We start from the raw sequence: 23,226 nt of genomic DNA, 5'->3' as shown, positions 1-23,226 counted from the left end.
GTAGCAGCTCCCTCCATTGGATACTCGCAAGAAGCTTAGAGAGGCTGCTCCGTAACTACTTTTTTTCAAGAGTCGCAATTCCCATCTTGATGAGCAGAATGAAGGCAAAAGAAATGCAGATAAGATTAAATGTCCTTACAACTTGCGGCCCATTGGCAAATACCTGAGATGGGCAGAATGGGACATTTCTCAAGGGACCCAGGACTGCCAAAATGTTAATGCTTTGCTAGAGGCAAAAAACGTTGGCTTTACAATAGCCAGACCTCCAGGATCCTGTAAATCTTTTGTAATGTATTAAAATCCCTTTGGAAACCTCCTGTATCCCTACCCCCTTCCCCAACTTAAAAGTATATGATCAACTCCTCACAACCCCAGTGCAGCTCCTTCTGCCTATGGGTCCTGTCCCCGGGCTTTAATAAAAACACTTTGTTTTGCACTGGAAATGCCTCAAGAATTCTTTCCTCACCTTTTGTTCCCATCGAATCTTATCACTTTAAATGTCAGAATAAGTATTCAATGTAAACTAGGCATTAAAATATGGTATCAGAATTATTTAAAGTTTTCTAAACAGGACCCCTAAGGCTATCTTAAGAAACAATTGTTACATTCGTTTTGTTTTATTTTTAAGATAGGCAGACCGCCACATGCAGTGTTTTATTGGATGTGTCTAGAGTCTTGGAAGCCCGACTACCCCACCTTCTCCTACAAATGGACCTTGAGAGCTTGTTTCAAGGTTCTAATGGGAGAGCACAGCAACTCATATACCCTTGACCAAAGAAGATCCTCCCCTATCTGGAAACGTCGTCCTCTTGTACAGAGCGCCCAGCTTGGGGACAGATGCACATGGCCACGTGAGGGAGGAAGGGGACCCCCACAGGGCTAGCCAGATTAGCTGAGTGAACCCTGGCAATCAGTGGGGTGACAAATGTTGCGGCCAGATCGCCCTCGCATGTGGCACATCAGTTTTATAACTGAGCTCCAAAGACTTATTTATATTTGATGCCAGTGCACATAAGGAATAAAAAACAGAAAGGAAATGGTCAGAAATCTACACATCAAATACAGAGCTTATTTTTCAGTTCCTCATCACTCCCTTCGTCACAAATTGCTACAAATCTCAGCTCATATATTCATAGTGTAGGAGTCAATTCTAGGAGACATGGCTACAGTTTTGGCTCTGCTCCAAATTCTATGAATTTAATCAAGATGCTTCGTCCTTGGTTGCATTTCTCTGTTAATAATGCACCATCTTTATCAATTCCTTAGTTGCTCCAGACCCACTTAAAAAAAAAAAAAGATTTTTTTTTTTTTTTTTAAATTAGGCTCCACGCCCAGCGTGGGGCTTGAACTCACAACCTTGAGATCAAGAGTTGCGTGCTTTACCACTGAAATAGCCAGGCACCTCCTTCGTTGCTCTAGCCCTATTTCAATAGCTGTGATGTGGCTAGTGGCTACCATACTGGATGGCGCAAATCATAAAACATTTCCATCCTTGCGGGAAGTTGTGTGGATAGTGCTGGGTCTAGGTGTAGACTTATCTTTAAGTGTAGCTGCATTTTGGGAGTTTTATTTCTTTCTGCCTCTGACCTATTTTTATATTATGTCGGCTCATTCTCAGTCCAGCAAGGTGGTCTTAGAAGCTCTAACCTTGCATTTTGACAAATTTAAGTTCAGCATGAAAGAGAATCTTGTCTTGAGAGCTCCTGTACAAATGCTGGCATCTCTCTGGACCAGCTCAGAACAGGTAGAATCTTCTGATTGGCTTAGGGCCAGTCACATGCTCTAGCCCTGGACCCGGGAGCGTCAGCTGAGCACAGACTAGCAGAAAACATGAAACAAGCTGAGAAAAAAGCAGGTACAGCAGTTTTGACAAGCAGATACAAAATGTTAAAGTATGTTTTTTTTTAATTTTTTTTTTAACGTTTATTTACTTTTGAGACAGAGAGAGACAGAGCATGAACGGGGGAGGGTCAGAGAGAGAGGGAGACACACAATCCGAAACAGGCCCCAGGCTCTGAGCTGTCAGCACAGAGCCCGACGCGGGGCTCGAACTCACGGACCGCGAGATCATGACCTGAGCCGAAGTCGGACGCTTAGCCGACTGAGCCACCCAGGCGCCCCAAAGTATGTTTTTATAAAGTACCAAACTATACGCTATAAACACCGACAAAAAAAAAAAAATAAAAAATGAAATTAGAAACAGGTGTAAGAATTAAAAAAAAAAACGTAGGCAAAGATTTTAGTTGTGCAGACAAAATAAAACAGGAAATAACAATATTAATTTCAGATGAGATACATTTCAAGGCAAAAGCAGAGATGAACTGTCATTTGTCATTTACCATTAACGTTCCTTAAAAAATTTTTTTTATTATTGAAGCATGGTTGACATGCAATATTATATTAGTTTCAGGTGCACAACACAGTGGTTCGACAATTGTATGCATTACTCAATGCTCCCCATAAGCATAGTCACCATCTGTCACCATACATTATTACATAGTATTGACTATATTCCCCGTGCTGTATTCTTCATCCTTGTGACTTCTTTATTGTATAACTGCAAGTTTGTTCCTTTTAATCCCCATTCACTTATTTCACCCATCCCTCTTCCTCCCCCTTCTGGCAACCACCTGTTTTGTTTTGTTTTGTCATTTAGATCCCACATTTAAGTGAAATCATATGGTATTTGTCTTTCTCTGACTGACTTATGCCCTTCAGGTTAATCCACGTTGCCTCAAATGGCAAGATCTCATTCTTTTTCATGACTGAATAAAACTCTATGGTATATGTTGACCACATCTTCTTTATCCATTTACCTACTGATGGACACCTGGGCTGCTTCCATATCTTGGCTTTCGCTGCAATAAACGTAAGGGTGCACATATCTTTTCAAGTTAGTGTTCTTGTTTTCCTTGGGTAAATACCCCATAATGGAATTACTTGATCATATGGTGTTTCTATTTTTAATTTTTGAGGGACCTCTACACTGTTTTCCATGGTGGTTGCATCAATTTTCATTCCTGCCAACAATGCATGAGGGTCCCCTTTCTCCACATCCTCACCAACACTTGTTGTTTCTTATCTTTTTCATACTAGCCATTCTGACAGGTATGAGGTGATATATCTTTGTTGTTTTGATTTGTATTTCCCTGGAGTGTCATTTTAGGTAAAAGGTACAATCTACCTTTAATAGATGCAATAGTGAAAGGCATAATAGTCAAAAACCTGTATATGCTCAGGTACCTGAACTTAGAACATATGAAACAACTTCTACTGGAAATATAAAAAGAAACTGGCAAATATCCAAATGCCATAGAAATTAACAAACTTCCCACAGTTGTTGACAGATCATGTATATGAATTAGACAAGGGTTTAGTTACCAGCAGTGACAAATTTCAAAATTGAATCAATAGATATAAATTATTTACAACACAGAGAATTGACCTTTTATTAAAGTGTTTAAGATATAAATAATTATTCATACAGTTGGACAATGAGAATTATAAATCTATTTTACAAGGAATAAATTACACAGTTTACCTTCTCTTACTATTTTGTAATAAAATTAGAAATGCACAGCAAAAGCAACACCAAAAAATGCTCAAATGCTCCAAAATTGAAAGCGAACGTATAAAACACACCATCCTTAACGACTCTCATGTTTAATAGTATTTTTAGCTCATCCTTTTGTTCTCAAGGAACAGAGACTCCTGGAATTTATCTCAGAAAAAAAAGGGGGTATTTGCTAAGCTACATGAACTAGAACAGGAGCAGAAATGCCACCTGAATACAGCTCTCTGTTTCTCTCTGTTAAGGGCCAGCGATGACTTCCCCTCTTCTTTCCTCCCACCTCTGACCTCAACCCCTGACACAGGTTCAGAAAAGAGTAGTCTAGGTTAATGTCAATGTACCATGTGTTGGATTTCTTTCTTTTTTTTTTAATTTTTAAAAAAAAATGTTTACTATTTTTGAGAGAGAGAGAGAGAAAGAGAGCAAGCAGGGGAGGGACAGAGAGACAGGGAGACACAGAATCAGAAGCAGGCCCCAGGCTCTGAGCTGTCAGCACAGAGCCTGACACGGGGCTCGAGCTCATGGACCGCGAGATCATGACCTGAGCCGGAGTCGGCTGCCCAACCGACTGAACCACCCAGGAGCCCCACCGTGTGTTGGGTTTCTTATCTCAAATGAACACCAACATCTGCTTTCAGATTTTTGTATGTGACGTGGGTAGGATAAGTCAGCACCCCCGTGGCCAGGATACCCCAAAGCAGGGACAAAGTGGAGTTTCTGTGCCGGTAAGGATTGGCCTGACCCTGGACAGCGGAGAATGTGACACAGCAGGAGCCCGCCCTCTCAGCAGCGACAGGCCGGTCACCGCTGCACCCAGAGAAACGAGCATATCATTTTGTTCTAACTTCTACCGCAGGGAGGCATTCAGACATACCCATTATAGATGGTTAAATTGTAAAAATAAGTATTAATTCTTAAAGGCGTAGCTTATGTTTACTTTGAAAATAACCTTCCAGTGTATCATGTTCCCTTTCATGTCAAGTAAACAAGGTATTATTGTGTTTTGCAAGGCTGAATGTGGAATGGAAAGTAGAAGTTAAAAATAATTTCTATGGTGCAGCTCACAAGTATTTTTACTTCGTTTTTTCCCATTGGGATATAAAAATCCTGCAAGCCACCATTCTAAACGGCGCCTCACTGGGCCAATGAAGGTATGAAGTGTATTTCATGGCCTCCCTTGTGCATCCACTGCTTGCGACGGGAAGAATGAACGAGAGGCGACTGTGTCCGTGTGCTTGCTCGTTTCGATGACAACAATGGCCACTTGGTGGCAGTGATCAGTTTTGTCCAGTCTGAGGAGTCAGTCACAAAGTCGTGTGATTTATCTCCTCAATCTTAGAAAGGTAATGTTACCAATATGTGGCATCCACTCATGTGAATTACACATGAACTGACTGACCAGAGGAATGGGCTTCCTTACAAAACAGGGGAAACCCAATCAAAATCATCCCCCACAAATAAGGATGTAGCAGATCTTAGATTCTAGGATCTGTTTTTTGGACCATTTTATTTTTCCAGATCAACATATCTATTATCACTAGCTCTGTTTCATAAGTATTTCAGCAAATATTTCTCAAGGTCTGTGTGCAGCCCCTGGGGAGTGATACATCTGCATGTTTGAGAACTCAGAATTATGGAGGACAGCTTTAGGGAGGTCCACTGGGAGGTCAGGAGTCTGGCTGGAAAGGTATTGTGATTCTGCAGAGGATGAGGTCTGAAGGTGGAGTGAGGTAGCAGGCAGGGGTGGAAGAAGGACATGACTTTGGGAATCATGATAAATAATAGTGATAAAATTTGGTGATTTCCTTGTGGAGGTAGATAGGGATCTGGGGAAAACCTAATGACTCCCCTGCTTTGGCTCAGTTGGTGTCAATGATTGAGCTAGGTATTTGGAGGACATTAACGTAGCTCCCATTCTGGGTGAGATCTAGCTGCTTGTGGAATATAAAACCAGTGCATTACAAACTATTAGAATTAGGTGAGGGAAGGGGCGCCTGGCTGGCTCAGTCTGTGGAGCGTGAGACTCTTGATCTCAGGGTTGTGAGTTCAAGCCTCACGTTGGGTGTATGGATTGCTTAAGAAAAAAATCTTAAAAAAAAGAATTAGGTGAGGGAAAAGGACTCTACCCCAGTGGACTGTTAGCAGGCTGAATAATGTCCATGTTCTAATCCCAGAACCTGTGGATGTGTTGTCTCACATGGCAAAGCAACTTTGCAGATGTGATTCAGCTAAGGATTTTAAGATTGGGAAATTATTTTGGATTATCCTGGTGGGCCCAGTGCAATCACAAGGATCCTTAGAAGATGGAGATAGGAAGGTCAGATTAAGAGAAGGAGCTGTGACAACAGATGAGAGGTTGGAGTGATGTGGGGCAATGGGCTAAAGAATCAGGCAGATTCTAGAAGCTGGAAAAAGCAAGGAAATGGTTCTTTCTTAGAGCCTCCAGAAGGAATATTGCCTCACCAACCCATTTTGGACCTTTGCCTTCCTAAACTGTAAGATACTAGATCTGTGAGGCTTTATCCACCCAGTTCATGGTAATTTGTTACAAGACCAATGGAAAACAAATACACCCACTTACAGTATTTCTTCACCTCATCCGTCCCTCACTTCAACAAATATTTATGGAGTGCCTACTGCGTGCTAAGCATTGTGAGGTGTATCAGTGAATAAGATAGTGACCCTAGCTTCTAGGGATTTATAGTGTGGAGGGAACTGTAATCATAGAAGTACCTCAGCTTACAATCCATGGAATTTCTGGACCTGTAGAGGTTGAAGGAACTCTCAATAACTCCTTACTTCTCGAAGAATCTTTGCTCTATACACTTCTGACTTATGCTATACCAACCTAGCTGCTAGTAATATCTTGAAAATTCAACAGATAACATGTACTGGAAACGTTAGTACAGGTATAGATTTTAAAGTATTTCCAGCACCTACCAATTACCCATGTTTCCAATGCTTTAATCCTCCATTTTGTGAAAAACCTCTCATTTTGCCTCTACTGGGATTCATCTTTATGGGTTCCTGGGGTGTCTGCTGATTTATGGCACTCAGAGTCAAGAAGATCCAGCGAAGCCGAGACTCCATCTGGGCCAGGGCCAGGGACACAGTCACATCTGGAAATGTGGAGATGGGGAAAGAGTGCTTACAGCATTCTGCTACATGTGGTTGGAAGGGGTATTTTGGGTTAGAGATGAGACCCTTACTTGCCAAAGGTCTGCTTTACTAACATGTGACAGTCTGGTCGGGGCTCCTATGTCTGGGTTGGGTCCTGTCCTGGCCTCCCCTGGAGAATCTTGGCTCAATCCTGTTCTTAAGACCGAGGAAAAAGTGGCACAGATATTGCATTGTGTCCTAGGGGCGGTCTTCCTACGATTAGTGATTAAGGCTTGATTCCGAGATGCTAAAACAAGGATCTTAACCAACACTACTGCAGACTCCACAGGATTTGTGGGCGAGCCGCTATTTTTAGAGAAAATCCAGGCTAAAATGCCCCAAGTACAATCTCATTTACTGGCACAGGGAATGGCTGTTTTAAACTTTGAAATTCCTAGACCCAGGGGTATCTTAAGTGGATAAAAGAACCCATTAGGTAAGACAAATAATAGGGATCTTTGCTTGTTAAGAGGGAGACCCCAGAAGTGTCAGACTGGAACTGTTCATTTTGCCAATGAAGCAGGTGCCTGCTGGGTGGAGCACACTGAGAGAGAGAGAGAGAGAGAGAGAGAGAGAGAGAGAGAGGAAAAACTAAGTTTTTGCCTTCTAGTCCTTAATGCTAGGAAATATCATTAATTTGACCAACATTACTGGACCATAATGTGCCAGACACTGTACCTTGGGGATTAGAGTTAAAAAAAAAAAAAAGGTCCCTGCCTTTGAGAATTCCACATCTCTTAACGAGGGGATTTTCTGCATAGAAAAATGACAGAATGTTAGGAGAGTACATTATATTCAGAATTTTTCTCGTGCAAGGGGGCAACGATCCTTCTAAATAACTCTGTCCGCATTCTTAAGCTTGCCTGGTGAGGAGAGCCTGTCTAACCACCCGCTATCCTTTGGGTTTTCTCACTGCTTGCTCCCTCACATAAATATTTAGCTGTACCAGTGGTTCTCATCCCTATCAGACTCCATACTTGCCTTTTCTTGTGAGAATATATATTCAAATGCCCTCTTTCCTACCTTGAAGTTAGATTCATAAATAATATAACCCACTTATACATAAACCTAGAAAGAACCAATGTGATGCAATATAGTAATTGGGCTAAGTACACGAACTTGTACAGGTTTGAATCCAGGTTCTGCCATCTGCTAGCCATGAGACCTCAGACACATTGACCTGGTTTTTCCATGCCTCAGTTTCCTCATCTCTGAGATGGGAGTAGCAGCACTTGCTTCAAAGACTTATTGTGAGGATCAGAAGTTATATATTACAGCTCTTAGAATACGTCTGACACACAGTAAACTCTCTATTAGCTCTTAATCTCCTAAATGAAATACACAGGTAGCTTATGATCAAATAATGTGTATTTTAATATATAAATGCTCAGACATGATCACACTAGAAAAACAAATCAAATAGACCCTTGCTCCAATGTACAAGACACAAGTTTTGATTTAAGCCAACTAAGACAGTTTTCAACTAAATATTTTCGATAACTTTATTAAAAATATCTGGCTTTGAAGGCATGCTTAACTAACCTTATTTCTATACACATTGTGAATGTCACAGTTATTGATGCAGATCGACACCCGCCTGATCTATAAACAGCCGGTGTTTCATATATTTTTCTGAAACGGGGAGCAGTTCTTTGCAAATTTCCAAATAAAACAAATTTACAAGGTAAATTAGGACAGTAGCATATCCTAGATATGTCAATGGTATTAAAGCCAAGTAAAAAATATACTCTGTCTCGAGACTCAAGTGGCTAAAACCTACATACCGTTCATATTGACGAACACATGAGGACATCTGAAGCTTTGTGGGACCCAGGCTGATTCTTTGTTATGAGGGCTGCCTTTTGTTTCCGGAGCATCAAACTTCTTCCACCGTGAGACCCGCCCCCTGCCAGCTGAATGCCAGGAGCAACCCTTAGCAGTCACTGAGACGAACCAAAGCCCCTTCCAACCTCCAAAATGCTCCTCATGAGGCTATACCAGCTCAGTGAGGACCACCAAGCTTGTCAGCAACCTGCCGAACTCCTGAACTTTCACCCACTACACGGACTGTCATCTGACCCATCTGTGCCGTCAGCATCTCACCTGTACTTCAAGGATCTGTACACCTGTACTTGTTTTGAGAAATTAGCTCCAGTAGATGCTGCCAGATTCTTTTCTTCCATCTCTGATCTCTCCTACTCCTCCTATTTGACAATGTCTATCCCATGCTGTCTCAGATTCTCCTCGTCTACTGGGGTCTCTGACTCCTCCTCCTTTCCTAGCCGCACTGCCCTCAGGTTCTCACACGTTGTCCAGCACATCATCACTCAAGAGCTCATTCTATGAATACGCTGAATAATCAATAAGCAGGTCAGGGTGTTTATATCTGATTGGTGGAAATGGTGAAAAAGTATTTCAGGCAGAAATTAGAGACGATGTTATGCTTGTTGGGGATAATGCATATCTTGCAGAAAAAAATCTTGAGTGTTGATATGTTTGCACATATAACATTGAAATGTTCACTTTCACTGCTCCGCAATGGCGGAAGCTCGGAAAGCTCTTTGGGTTATTTGTATACATGTTTTGCCAACATAGCCCACAACGGGTAACACAGGTCTCTGTGATGTGTTCAAAGTATGAACTGAAAGGTTCTGTCTGAAGGAATGTGACAAATTCATATTAGTTAAGGTTCATTAGTGAAACTTAAAGATCGCCTCTCCCAGAGACTTTTGACAGAGCCAAGAGGAGGAAACGCCTCCCCTCCCCCTCCCCCCCACCAAAAAAAGGAGTGAAACTGTAATTTTGGCATTTCAGGCATCAGAGAATGAATCAGAGATATCTTACGGGTCGTGTTAGAGTGACTCCGTAGCTTTTCTGAAAGATGGATTATGTTCCTGGATGGTAGAATATAAAATTATGGTCCTCAGGGGCACCTGGCTGGCTCAGTCAGTTAAGCCGCCAACTCGTGATTTCAGCCCAGGTCATGATCTCACAGTTTGTGGGTTTGAGCCCTGCATCAGGCTCTGCGCTGGCAGCGTGGAGCCTGCTTGTGATTCTTTCTCTCGCCCCGCCTCTCTCTCTGCTCCTCCTCTGCTTGCATTGTCTCTCTCTCTCAAAATAAATAAAAATAAACTTAAAGAAATTATGGTCCTCAGAAGTAAATATATATATATATATATATATATATATATATAAGTATATATAAGTATCAGTTAGGCAAGCGGTCATTTACCGAAGGCTTTATACTGGTTCATGGGGATACAAATCTCAGAAAGGACCCATCCTTGCTTTCAAAGAGCTGATAGTCCGGTCAGAAGCCAAACATATCAATGGATGGCTGTATAATTTGCAGGGTGCAGTTCTAGATGAAAACATGGCACTCCTTGTTCACAGATTATTAAGAATTTCCAAAGGGTGACATCAGAGCATTAAACCAAGCCTGGGGTTCGTTCTAAGAACGGGGATTTGAGAAGGTACGTGTCATGAGTGCTGATAAACATAATAAGATATGAGGAGCATGATGGGTGGTCTGAACCTTGAAGGATGGACAGCTGGAAGGGCTGGGGTGACCTGGGCCAGGGCAACTAAGGGAAGAGTAGATTCCCTGCCCCGCTGCAACCCTCACCTCCGTAACCTGACTGCAGTCTTCCGCCTTAGCTCCCCTGTTTTGCACTCCTTCTTGGGATTTCGGTATACTGTCTTCAGGCTCTTTGTTAATTTCAGACACCATCTATTGACGAGCGATGATGGTTTGGCTTGCTTGAGAACTCCCTCATCTCCGTTAGCCTCACATTAAAGTTCAACCTCCGTTTTTAGTGCTTCTGTCAGTTATTTGGGTGACTTTTTAAGCAATATGCTTACAGTTTCATTTCTTGCCTGTACAGCATCTCCTGACTCCTCATACCGTCAGCACCTCAAACTTCTCTCTCTACTCCCCAAATTCCCCTGTGTTGTCCAGTGGAATTTTCCGTATTAGTGGAAATGTTCTAGATCTGTGCGGTCCAAGATGGGGGCTAGTGGGACATGAGCAGTATTGAGCACTGGAAATGTGACTAGGGTGGCTGTGGAACTGAATTTTTAATTAAGATTTAAATTTCAATAGTTAACAGCTACCATATTACATAGTCCGGCATATTTATATTGTCAAAGCTTTTTTGTAGTCTTCTAATTTTACATGCTTTCTCCATACCGTGGTTCTCAAAGTTGAAAATGTGTTATATTGCGTTGTTATCACTATTCTAATTATTATTTACTTTACGGCCAAATAATGTAGAGTAATTGCATTTCACTGTTTTATTGTTTTTATTTTTTATTTTTTTTTGTTTTGGTGTTTTCTCTCTTTTTTTCTTTTATTTAGATTCAAATTAGCTAACATATTGGTTTCAGGAGTGGAATTCAGTGATTCATCACTTACACGTAACACCCCGTACTCATCCCAACAAGTGCCCTCTTTAAAGCCCATCACCCATTTAGCCCATCTGCCAACCACTTCCCCTCCAATAACCCTCAGTTTGTTCTCTATATTTAAGAGTCTCTTGTGGTTTGCCTCCCTCTCTGTTTTATCTTATTTTATTTTTCCTTCTCTTCCCCTATGTTCATCTGTTTTGTTTATTAAATTCCACATATGAGTGAAATCATATGATATTTGTCCTCTTTGACTGACTTGTTTCACTTAGCATAATATGCTCTAGTTCCATTTACCTTGTTGCAAATGACAAGATTTCATTCTTTTTGGTCGCTGAGTAATATTTCATCATATGTATATATACCACATCTTCTTTATCCATTCATCAGTTGATGGACATTGGGTTCTTCCCACAGTTTGGCTATTGTTGATAGCGCTGCTATAAATATCGGGATGCGTGTGCCCCTTTGAATAAGCATTTTGGTATCCTTTGGATTAATACCTAGTAGTGCAATTGCTCAGTCGTAGGGTAGTACTATTTTTAACTTTTTGAGGAACCTACATACTGTTTTCCAGAGTGGCTGCACCAGTTTGCATTCCCACCAATAGTGTAAGAGTGTTCTCCTTTCTCCACATCCTCCCCAACATCTATTGTCTCCTGAGTTGTTAATTTTAGTCATTCTGACAAGTGTGAGGTGGTATCTCATTGTGGTTTTGATTTGTTGTTTCCTGATGATGAGTGATGTTGAGCATCTTTTCACGTGTCTGTTAGCCATCTGGATGTCTTTTTTGGAAAAGTGTCTATTCATGTCCTCTACCCATTACTTCACTGGATTATTTGATTTTTATGTGTTGAGTCTGGTAAGTTCTTTATAGATTTTGGATACTAACCCTTTATCTGATATGTCATTTGTAAATATCTTCTCCCATTCCGTTGGTTGCCTTTTAGTTTTGTTGGTTGTTTCCTTCACTGTGCAGAAGCTTTTTATCTTGATGAGGTCCCAATAGTTCAGTTTTGCTTTTGTTTCCCTTGCTTCTGGAGACATGTCTGGTAAGAAGTTACTGCGGCCGAGGTCAAAGAGGTTGCTGCCTGTTTTCTCCTCTAGGATTTTGATGGTTTCCTCTCTCACATTTAGATCTTTCATCCATTTTGAATTTATTTTTGTGTATTATGTAAGAAAGTGGTCCAGTTTCATTCTTCTTCTTGTTGCTGTCCAGTTTTCCCAGAACCATTTGCTGAAGAGACTGTCTTTTTTCCATTGGATATTATTTCCTGCTTTGTCAAAAATTAGTTGGCCATACATTTGTGGGTCCATTTCTGGGTTCTCTATTCTGTTCCACTGACCTATGTGTCTGTTGTTGTGCCAATACCATACTGTCTTGATGACTACAGCTTTGTAATACAGCTTGAAATCCAGAATTGTGATGCCTCCAGCTTTGGTTTTCTTTTTCATGATTACTTTGGCTATTTGGGGTCTTTTCTGGTTCTATGCAAGTTTTAGAATTGTTTGTTCTACCTTGGTGTAGAATGCTGGTGTTATTTTGATAGGGATAGCACTGAATGTGTAGATTGTTTTGGGTAATATATACATTTTAACAATATTTATTCTTCCAATCCTTGAGCATGGAATGTTCTTCCATTTCTTTACATATTCTTCAATTTCTTTCATATGTATTCTATAGTTTTAAGTGTACAGATATTTGACCTTGTTGGTTAGGCTTATTCCTAGGTATCTTATAGTTTTTGGTACAATTGTAAATGGGATCGATTCTTTGATTTCTCTTTCTGCTGCTTCATCATTGATGTATAGAAATGCAACTGATTTCTGTATATTGATTTTATATCCTGTGACTTGGCTGAATTCACTGCAATTTTTTTGTTGAGCCTTTCGGGGTTTCCATGTAGAGTATCATGAAAACATGACAGTCCAAAACCTTTGGGGTGCAGCAAACGCAGTGTTAAGAGGGAAGTATGTAGCAATCCAGGCCTTCCTACAGAAGGAAGAAATGTCTCAAATACGCAACCTACTCTCACACCTAAAGGAGCTGGAAAAAAAAAACAGCAAATGAAGTCCAAAACCAGCAAAAGAAGGGAAATAATAAAGATTAGAGCAGAAATAAATAATATCAAAATACAAAAATAGTAGAACAGATCAACAAAACTAGGAGATGATTCCTTGAAAGAATTAACAAAATTAATAAACCCCTAGCCAGACTTATCAAAAAGAAAAAGGAAAGGACCCACATAAATAAAATCACGAATGAAAGAGGAGAGATCACAACGAACACTGCAGAAATACAAGCAATGAGAGGATATTATGAGCAATTATATGCCAATAAATTGGGCAACCTGGAAGAAATGGTTAAATTCCAAGAAACAGGTAAACTACCAAAACTAAAAAGGAAGAAATAGCAAATTTGAACAGGCTCATAACCGGTAAAGAAATTTAATTGGTAATCAAAAATCTCCTGACATACAAGAGTTCAGAGCTGGATGGCTTTCCAGGGGAATTCTACCAAACATTTAAAGAAGAATTAACGCCTATTCTTTTGAAACTGTTCCAAAATTAGAAATGGAAGGAAAACTTTCAAACTCATTCTATTAGGCTAGCTTTACCTTGATCCCAAAACCAGGCAAAAAGGAGAATTACAGGTCAATTTCCCCTAATGAACATGGATGCAAAAATTCTCAGCAAGATACTAGCAAATTGAATGCAACAATACATTAAAAGAATTATTCACCACGATCAAGTGGGATTTATTCCTGGGCTTCAGGGGTGGCTCAATATCCACCAATCAATCAATGTGATTCATCACATTAATAAAAGAAAGGGTGAGAACCACGTGATCCTCTCAATAGATGTGAAAAAAGCATTCGACAAAACACAGCATCATTTCTTGCTAAAAACCTTCAAGAAAGTAGGGATAGAAGTAGCATCCCTCAACATCAGAAAGGCCGTACATGAAAGATCCACAGCTAACATCATCATCAATGGGGACAAACTTGGAGTTTTCTCCCTAAGGTCAGGAACACAACAGGGACGTCCACTCTCACCACTGTTGTTCAGCATAGTACTGGAAGTCCCAGCCTCAGCAATTAGACGATCAAAAGAAATAAAAGGCATACAAATTGGCGAGGAAGAAGTCAAACTTTCACTCTTCCCTGATGACGTGTTTTGGTGTTCTCTAATTGCTTTTCAATTTTTTATCTTTGTCTTTACTGCCCCCTTAAGTTACTCCGTATTTCAAAGGACAGTACCACACCCTATGGCCCCATTCCTCCCCCTGGAAACTTTGTTTTGGGAATATTTTCCTCTCATGTTTCAGTCTGATGCTTTGTTGTCTAGGCCAGATGCTTGTCTCATCCTTTCTCTACATTTCTGGCCTGGGTCATTTCTTTCTTGGATTCTAGCTCTTCCATATCTTAGTTTATTCCTTTTTTTGCTAGTGTACTTCATCCAGGAACTTCCTAAGAAAGGGTGTGTAGGAGGTAGTCTTTCTGAGTCCGTTCTTCTGTGTCTGGAAATAGACATGTTCTGTTTTCATTCTTAATTGATAATTTTGTTTGGGATCAGCCAACAACCGCCATGGCCAAATCTGGCTTGCTGCCTATTTTTTTTTTTTTTTTTGCACAGTTCTTAAGTTATAGGATCGTATTTTTATATTTTTAAATGGATGAAGGAAAAAAAATCAAAGGAGGAAGAATACTCTGGGACACAAGAAAATTATATATAATTCAAATTCTAATGACCATAAATAAAATTTTATCAGAACATAGCCTGTTCATTCATTTACATATTATCTATGGCTGCTCTCATGCTACAACAACAGAGTTGAATAATGGATTGTGACTATTTACTATTTAAATATACTATCCGGCCCATTTCGGAAGAAGTTTGCTGACTCCTGGTGTAGTTCATCAGAGTCAAAACCCCACGTACTCACTGTGATCTAACCATAACTGTGCATTACCTGGCTTCTCTTACTTTTCTGACCCCTTCTCTTCAGTTACAGCCAAACCTGCCTCCTTGCTTTTCTTCTAGTGTACCAGGGAAGCTCAGGAGGCCCCAGGACCTTAGCACTTGCTGTTCCCTCTCCATGTCATGGTCTTTCCTCAGGTATCAGCTGGCTCACTTACTTCCTTCAGACCATTACTCAGAGGCCATCTTTGTCAGTCATTCCCTGGCTACATCATCTAATTTTTAGCCTAATTTTCTCCCTTGACTCAATATATTTCCTATCTTGCTTTTTGTCCCCCTCCAAAGCACTTATTACTACTGAACACATGATCAGACACTTATCTTGCTTCGAGAGCACCCCATCCTGACCAAAGGACAGCATTTTCTTTATTGCTTATTTTCTGCTATATCTCCAGTGCCCAGAACAGTGCTCTAAAATTTGTGTTGAATGAGTGAATACAGAATTCTAGGGCAAAATTAAGGTCCTGCAGAACTTTGCTCATTTGCCTTCTAACTCTCAATGCTACTTAGAAGATATCTGGAATGTTCCTTGTGTCTGAGGAAGTGACTTGTTTTCTCTGTTGAGGAGATATTAGTATTTTCTCTTTGTCTTTGGAGTGTGGGACTTTTACAATAACTGAAAATTCTTCATCCTGAGCATTCAGTGAGAACTTTTAATCCAAATACTCGTGGACTTTTATTATGGGAAATCTTTTATGTTACTGTTTTCATGAGGTCATTGAATAATATTTCCTGAAGGATTTACTTGAATTTATCATCTAGCCCTTCCATTAACATCTTTATTTGGCAATCATATTTACAATATCCAAAAGTTCCTTCTTGTTTTCAGGTTACTTATTTTTCTTAGCACCCTTTTCATTTTCACGGATACAATATTTTCATGACTCTCTGTGGGGAGACCAATTAGAAGGCCACTTTCTCCACTTACCTACAACATTTTATGGTTACTCAACAGGGAGATGATGTGATGCCCCAGCACATACTGAGTGATGCTCTAATACCAGAATGTGGAGTTTTCACCCTGGGGTGTCCATATCTACATACATTGTCTGTACTCTTCACATAGCTTCAATATTTTCAGAGGTGAATCTTCCACAATATTGCCTGGGGCAGGGTAAAATGGTTTCCCACAGGCCAGTGCATGCTTGCTGTGTAAAGGCTGGGCTGATAGACGTATTTGAAAGAGGAGTGTGGGTGGGGGTGCCAGTGCTAGTTTCTTACAGACTTTCAGGCTTCCTTCTTTCAGCCCCAGCACTTACTTAGATTTTCTTTTTTAAAAATTTCTTGTAATGCTTCTTTATTTACTTTTGAGAGAGAGAGAGAGAGAGAGAGAATAAGTGGGGGAGAGACAGAGAGAGAGAGGGAGACACAGAATCCGAAGCAGGCTCCAGGCTCTGAGCTGTCAGTGTGGAGCCCTACACGGGGCTTGAACTCACAAACCATGAGATCATGACCTGAGTTTCAGTGGGACGCTTAACCGACTGAGCCACCCAGGCACCCCTAGCTTTTCAAACTTCTTAGTTTTTGTCTTAGTTTTTGTCTTCTTGTGAAATGAATATAAAGGAAATTAGAAGAGGTCTGAAACCAGAGACTGAAGTAGTTTTTCCACTATTTTCTATTTTCACCAAATGGTAACTTTATTATATGTCCTTGCTTTCTCTGCTCCTCCAACAACATTACCTATTTTTAACAGTTTTTAATTGACATTTGGATTGTGAGGCATCGGGTATGTTGGGGTGTAGGCTATGTTTAATCTGTGAATTTAATAACTTCTGAAGAAGCAGAGACACAAAACATGACATACAGAGGATCTCCACTTGGCTTTGGAAAATGTTGCCTTTAGTCTTTTGCCAGTTACACCGTGAATCAAATGCCACTGGTTTCTGTCTGGAATGTGAGCTGTTTTCTGCACATCTTCAATTTAGGAAGATCTAAGGTCAACTGAATTGCTTACTTCTCCACCTAGAATGACCATTTCCTCCTCGTCCCCATTGGATGTAGGCCAGGAAACAGCCCTTACAAATGCTTACAAAGGAAGATGGAAGGAATGGTATGCTTTTGCACCGATGCTGAGTTGCTGGGGCTACAGCAATGAAGCCCGGCCTGGTCCTTCTTCAGAGGGACTCATTGAGTGTCTTAGGAGGGACTTATTGAGTGTCAAGAGGAGAAAGGCCAGGTGTTGAGGAGTTCTGATCCCATTGAAATGGACGCTTAAGGAGTTTATCTGAACCCACTAAGAAATCTCTGAGTTTGCCTGGAGGTTTCTCATGCTTGTGGTTAGGTGAAAAATTATTCTCTTGATTGAAATTGCAGAGTCTAAGCTAGTGGTATAGTTTATTGTAGGGTTTGCTTATCTGTTAATTTGTTTCTTGGAGACGGAATAATTAGGGTCATTGGGTTTTCAGGTCTGAGCAGTATGATCTTGGTATATCTTGGGGTGCGGGATATAATGCCTGGCTACAAGTCTCAGATTTTCTTGTAGCTGTGTGACCATGCTTACGATTTTATCTTCAGATGGGTTTTCCCTTTTGTTAACATTTGGCTGAACAGTGGTGATTCGAATTTGGGTAACATTTTATACACTGTATCTAAATCTAAAAGATGGTCAACTATCATCCCTGCTGCCCATGGAATTCACACTGCGTGACTCCCTCCTCTTTTTTTTTTTTTTAAATCTTTATTTATTTATTTTGAGAGAGAGAGAGAGAGAGAGCGCGCGCACATGCATGCATGCAAGTGGGGGAGGGGCAGAGACAGAGAGAGAGGGAGAGAGAGACTCCCAAGCAGACCCCGTGCCGTCAGCACAGAGCCTGACTCTGGGTTCGATCTCATGAACCAACCATGAGATCATGACCTGATCCGAAATCAAAAGTCAGACACTTAACTGACTAAGATACCCAGGCGCCCCACCTTCTCTTCTAACAAACACGATGTGGCAGAAGTGATGAGATATTACTTCTGAGGATAGATGACAAAAATTGTGACTTCTGTCTTGCTTGTGTTTTTCCTGTCGGGAGCTCAACTGAGCTGGGAAAGGGAGAGCTGAGCTGTCAGGTAATGGGTAGCTGAGTAAAGCCACAAGACAAAAATGAAAGAACTAAGGCTTTAATCACTTACTGGGAGGGGCATAAGCAAGAGTCTAAAGCTGGAGGAAGCACTAATTTTTCCCCTGTTCCATTTCTCCCGTGGAATGGTGCACCAGTGGAGTCAGGTGGATGAGCACTGATGTGGGGGTTGTCTTGATGTTGAGGGAGCCCTGAACAAAAGGATCCAGCAGTTTTGTGGACACTAGGGTGTGTGTGTGTGTGTGTGTGTGTGTGTGTGTTGGGGGAGGGCTAGGAAGTACTGAGTGGTAGGAAAGAGGTCTTCAAGTCTTCTCCTCCTCCATAAAGAGGCTTCAGCAAAAGCACCTGAAAAGGACCTTGGCTCAAGGACTCAGATAAAGAGACCTTGGAATGAAGGCACCTGCGACTGAGAATGTAACTATGTGAGAGAGCATGATGGGCTAGGGGACCCTTGAGACCTTCATGGCCATTCCCCTTGGAGATTGCAGTGCACTTACACCAAATCTGGTGTGGAGAGGCCAGCTTTCCCCAGGTGGCCTGACAGGGGAAGCCTTTGTAAGCGTCCATGGTAAGGCCTGAAGGACCAGACGTAGGATTTTAACAAGGAGCTGTACTCCTCACTCTCACTTGCTTTCACTGTTGCTTCTTCACTCTGGTGAAGCCAGCCGCCATGTTGTGAGCTGCCCATGTGGTAAACAACAGAGGGTGGCCTTGGTCCACAGCTAGCATGAACTGAGGCCCTCAGTCTCATAGCTGGGAGAAACTGAATCCTATCAACAACCGCATGAGTGAGCTTGGAAGAATTCACTGCTCCAGTCGAGCCTTGAGGGGGCTGCAGCCCCAGTTGTTGCTCTGCATTTATAGCCTGTGGGAGATCCTTAGTGGGAGAACCCAGCTAACCTGGGTCCAGACTCCTGACCCACACAACCTTTGAGGTCACAGGTGTTTGTTATTTTCAGCCTCTAAGTATCAGCCTAATCAGATTGATAACTAATACACATGCTAATGATGTAGCTCCCACATTCTGGAAGATTGCATTGGTCAGGAGCTCAGTTCTAATGGTTTGTTTCCTTCTCTTTGGAAGCAGAATATAAATATAGTGAGATTGTATTCTTCCCAAGAAGGGCTAAAGAAACAAGACGCTGCTGTTGGAAAGGAGAGGTGGGAGGGCAGGAATTTATCGGTGGGGAGTTCAAATATTTCTGACTCTCAGCCCATCATTTCCTTGCCTGGTGTGGGAAAGACAAGTTTTGCTGTTGGAGAATTTATTATTTGTGCTGCAAAACAGGGGCAGACTAAGACTTTTTTTTTTTTTTTGACCCTAAGATGGTTTTACTCTCTATTTAGAAGAGCATTATGGACTATTAGGAAAAAGAAGAGAAATTTGAAGTAAGACTGGGCCTAAAAGAGGATGATGGTTACCAAGTGGCATCTCCACTAACCACACTGAGAACAGCTTGGCGAACGTTCCCACCCTCCACGCCTGTGCATAAACATCTTTGCGTCCAAAACAGGAAAGTAGCACCAGGTAGTGTTTTGTACATGTGTCCTGGGAAATGAATCCACTGTGCAGCGTTTAGGGATAAGTGAAGTCAGATAGATGGGACACACCCACTTTGTGTGCATGGTGCCCTGGATTTGGGAATCCAGGAAAAGATCAATAACAATAAGAGGGAAGAACAAGAAAATTGAGGAAGTAGAGATGATAAATACTTCCTCTTCTTTCGAAAGAGCTTTACTCCGTGCTCAGCTTCTAATCTAGTCCTGCGTAGACTGAGTCTCCAGAGCTGTGTGGTTGCTTAGAGTGGAATCCTCAGCCTTTGCCTCAGTGGATTATGAGTGTTCCGAATTCAGGGATAACTGGCCAGCTCTTGGATTTACCCTCTTTTTCTTGCATGTAAGTAAAGTCACTCCTTGGCTGATGTATCAGAAGTCATTGCTTGGCTTGTCAAGATGGCAAAGGAATTGCTATGCTAGCACTCTCTTCAGAATGGTGATGAGTTTTAAAATGTGACTTTGGGGGCACCTGGATGACTCAGTCGGTTAACAATCCGACTCTTGGTTTCCGCTCAGGTCATGATCTCATGGTTCATGAGATAGAAACCTGAATCAGGTTCTTGTGCTGACAGCGGGAAGCCTTCTTTGGATTTTCTCTCTCTCTCTCTCTCTCTCTCTGCCCCTCCCCTTCAAAATAAATTTTAAAAACTTAAAAAAAATTAAAAAAATAAAATGTGACTCTCGGGATAAGATGTTTGCTCAGCTCTTCATAAACATGCTGCTGGGAAGTCCGTGTTAAAGTCACTCTTTAGCTCTCTTAGAATTAGATAATGGTTGTAAGCTCATTCTTCTTTTCTCTTTCTTAAATGGATGTTGTATTGACGGTTGCTTGGACTGCAGATCAAGGGTTTGATTTAGAAAAGCACAATTCAGCATTTGTTTCGGTCCTGAGGAGTTTGCTTGGGGAAACACTCTGTGGCCACCCTCTTTTGTGAAGCTGTGTTCTCTGTAGAGAATCCCCCTTTTGTACGTGGGCAGCTAGAAGGGATTTTACTGTCAGTAAAGCTCACAGGCTTGAAAAAATACCTGTATAAAAATGAGAATTTAGGTAGTGTTGGTTCCCAGGTTTTTACCAAGTACATTTGGAGCATTTGCTTTTCTTTGATCGTGTATATGTGAAAGAAATTTAATTGCAGAAGCCAGAGTTGTCACTCTCCAAGGCATCTTTGACTGTAGTCGTGGATTTTATTTGTCTGTAGGGGCCTGGATGTTCCTAGTACTGTCCTAGGCATTGCATAGTCATATATAGAACCTGATTCCTCTACCCTAATAATTTTACATAGAAAATAGGAACAGAAAGAATATGGGTTTCTTTCACGCAAATGAGGAGGAATAGTACTTCAGTGTATGTATTTGTTGAGGTACTCATTCTTTAATCGATGTTTTGATTTTCTTCCTTTCCTCTCCTTATATATCAAGGGTGTTTTGTGGAGAGGGTCTGTGTATAAACTATTGCAGGCAAGCTGCATTAAGCAAATACACATCAGCTGAGTATGGAAATAGGAAGTTCTTGCCTGCGGTAGTTTTCTGTGGCAATAAGCGATAAGAAATTACTTCATGACTATTGCCTGAGACTTTCCTTTTGACTCGCGTATCCTTCTCGAACGGCTCACTTCTGCTTTCCATCCAGCATGGACGGCTAGTCTGTGTGAACTGGTAACGCAAACACAGGTTGACAATTTGCACGCGTGTTTCGTATGGTGAAAATGAAGAAAATCCTTAAAATATGAGCTCTTGGTGTTGAAAACAATCCTACAAATGGGGGAGTTACTATACTCTGAGCACTCAAAACAGTGTGTACCACATAGCACGCTCTCAGTTTTTGTTGAATGGATAAATGATTGGGATTGTTCATACAATGAGCATCGTAGGGTAGCCTTTGCTTTACCTCTGTTACTCTGATACTTAAGGAAATGCTTGTTGGAGGTCAAAGGGAAGCGGGAGAGGAGGAGAACATAAAGGTGAAGAGAGAAGAAAAGGTATGTAGGGATGGGATCAAAAGACATGGCGATGGAGATAAGAAACCCTAAGGGTGGAGATACAGCGGAGACTGGAGGTGGTGGTCATAAACATGGCGGTCGAGCGGAGTGGTTATGGGAGAGGAGTGTGACACAGCCAGGAGAATACATAAACTTGGGGTCAGACCCAGCTATTAAAAATCTGTATTTATCTCTTACTAGCTCTGTGAACTCTGGACCCGTAGTGCAGTGATTATAACACTCTGAGCTTTTTGGGTTGTACGTAAAGATCACAAATCCGACGGCACAGTGCCTGCTGCTTCGTGGATCTTCACGAAATGGCAGTTATCAGGGTATTTTCTTCCAGCTATCAAATCATCACAGCTACGTTTAAAAATTTAACTACCAATTTATATTTTCTTCTTTACAAATTACTATTTTTACTTGAGAGAGAGAGAGAGAGAGTGCAAGCAGGGGAGAGGGGCAGAGGGAGGGAGAGAGAGAATCCCAGGCAGGTTCCATACTCAGCGTGGAGCCCAAGGCGGAGCTCCATCTCACGACTGTGGGATCATGACCTGAGTCAAAATTAAGAGCCAGGTGTTCAACCAACTGAGCCATCCAGGAGCCCCTATCTTTTCTTCTTTTTGCTTTTCAGTATTTTCTAAATTACATAAAGAAGCATGATTCTTTTAAAAAATTATGTATTAAAAATAAATGTAATAAGCCTAATTATCAGGATAGTTAAGCTCATGGCAGTATATCTAAATAAAGGAATACCAGGGGCGCCTGGGTGGCTCAGTCAGTTGAGCATCCGACTTTGGCTCAGGTCGTGATCTCATGGTTTGTGAGTTCGAGCCCCACATTGGCTCTGTGCTGACAGCTCAGAGCCTGGAAACTGCTTCAGATTCTGGTTCCCTCTCTCTGTCTCTCTCTCTCTTCCCCTCCCCTACTCACACTCTGTCTCTCTCTCTCAAAAATAAACATGAAAAAATCTTTTTAAAAAATAAAAAATAAAAAAAAATGAATAAAGGAATACCATCAATACAGTGATGCTTATGGAAGTATTGTCATTTATTAATGCTAAGCAAAAAACGCAGAAGCACAACCTTGTCAACTATGAAAAAATATTGTAGAGAAGCAAGATTGATGTAAATATGTTAAATGTTACTATATGATTAGTGGATTTATAGCTGATAGTTACATTTATCTTTGTACTTTCCTATTGTTTTTCCAAATTTTCCGTTAGTGGAGCATATCTTGACTACCTTAGTCATCTGAATACAAAGTAAATGTTGAATTAAAATAAGTGAACAAAAATTTAACCCTCTTTTAATTTTCCACCAAAAACAAAACAAAAGCAGGGGTGCCTGGTTGGCTCAGTGGGTTTAGTGGCTGACTCTTGATTTCAGCTCAGCTCATGACCCCAGAGTCATAAGATCGAGCCCCTTGTTGGGCTCCACACTTAGCGTGGAGCCTGCTTAAGATTCCCTCTCTCCCTCTGCCTCTCTCCCTGGCTCACACTCTCTCTTTC

The 23,226-nt window shown here is 41.2% G+C and overlaps 1 protein-coding gene across 9 annotated transcripts in view; it reads left to right on the top strand.

Annotated features, from left to right (window-relative positions):
- Positions 1 to 19,933: 19,933 nt before the first annotated feature.
- Positions 19,934 to 23,226, top strand: part of IPCEF1 (interaction protein for cytohesin exchange factors 1) — a 178,748-nt gene continuing 175,455 nt past the window's right edge. For 5 of the 9 annotated variants that reach the window (XM_030316637.1, XM_030316639.1, XM_030316631.1 and 2 more), the window contains exon 1: positions 19,991 to 20,077. Coding sequence is in view for 3 of the 9 variants with exons in the window: in XM_030316629.2 (XP_030172489.1) it covers positions 20,016 to 20,077 (62 nt within the window). In the remaining 6 variants the exon portion in view is untranslated. Of the gene's footprint in view, positions 20,078 to 23,226 lie in introns of all 9 variants that reach the window. The other 4 variants (XM_030316629.2, XM_030316628.2, XM_030316630.2 and 1 more) reach the window with 3 other exon arrangements.

This window comes from Lynx canadensis, chromosome B2 (assembly GCF_007474595.2).
Source record: "Lynx canadensis isolate LIC74 chromosome B2, mLynCan4.pri.v2, whole genome shotgun sequence".
NCBI lineage: Eukaryota > Metazoa > Chordata > Mammalia > Carnivora > Felidae > Lynx > Lynx canadensis.
This window is presented reverse-complemented; position numbering and strand designations above follow the sequence as displayed.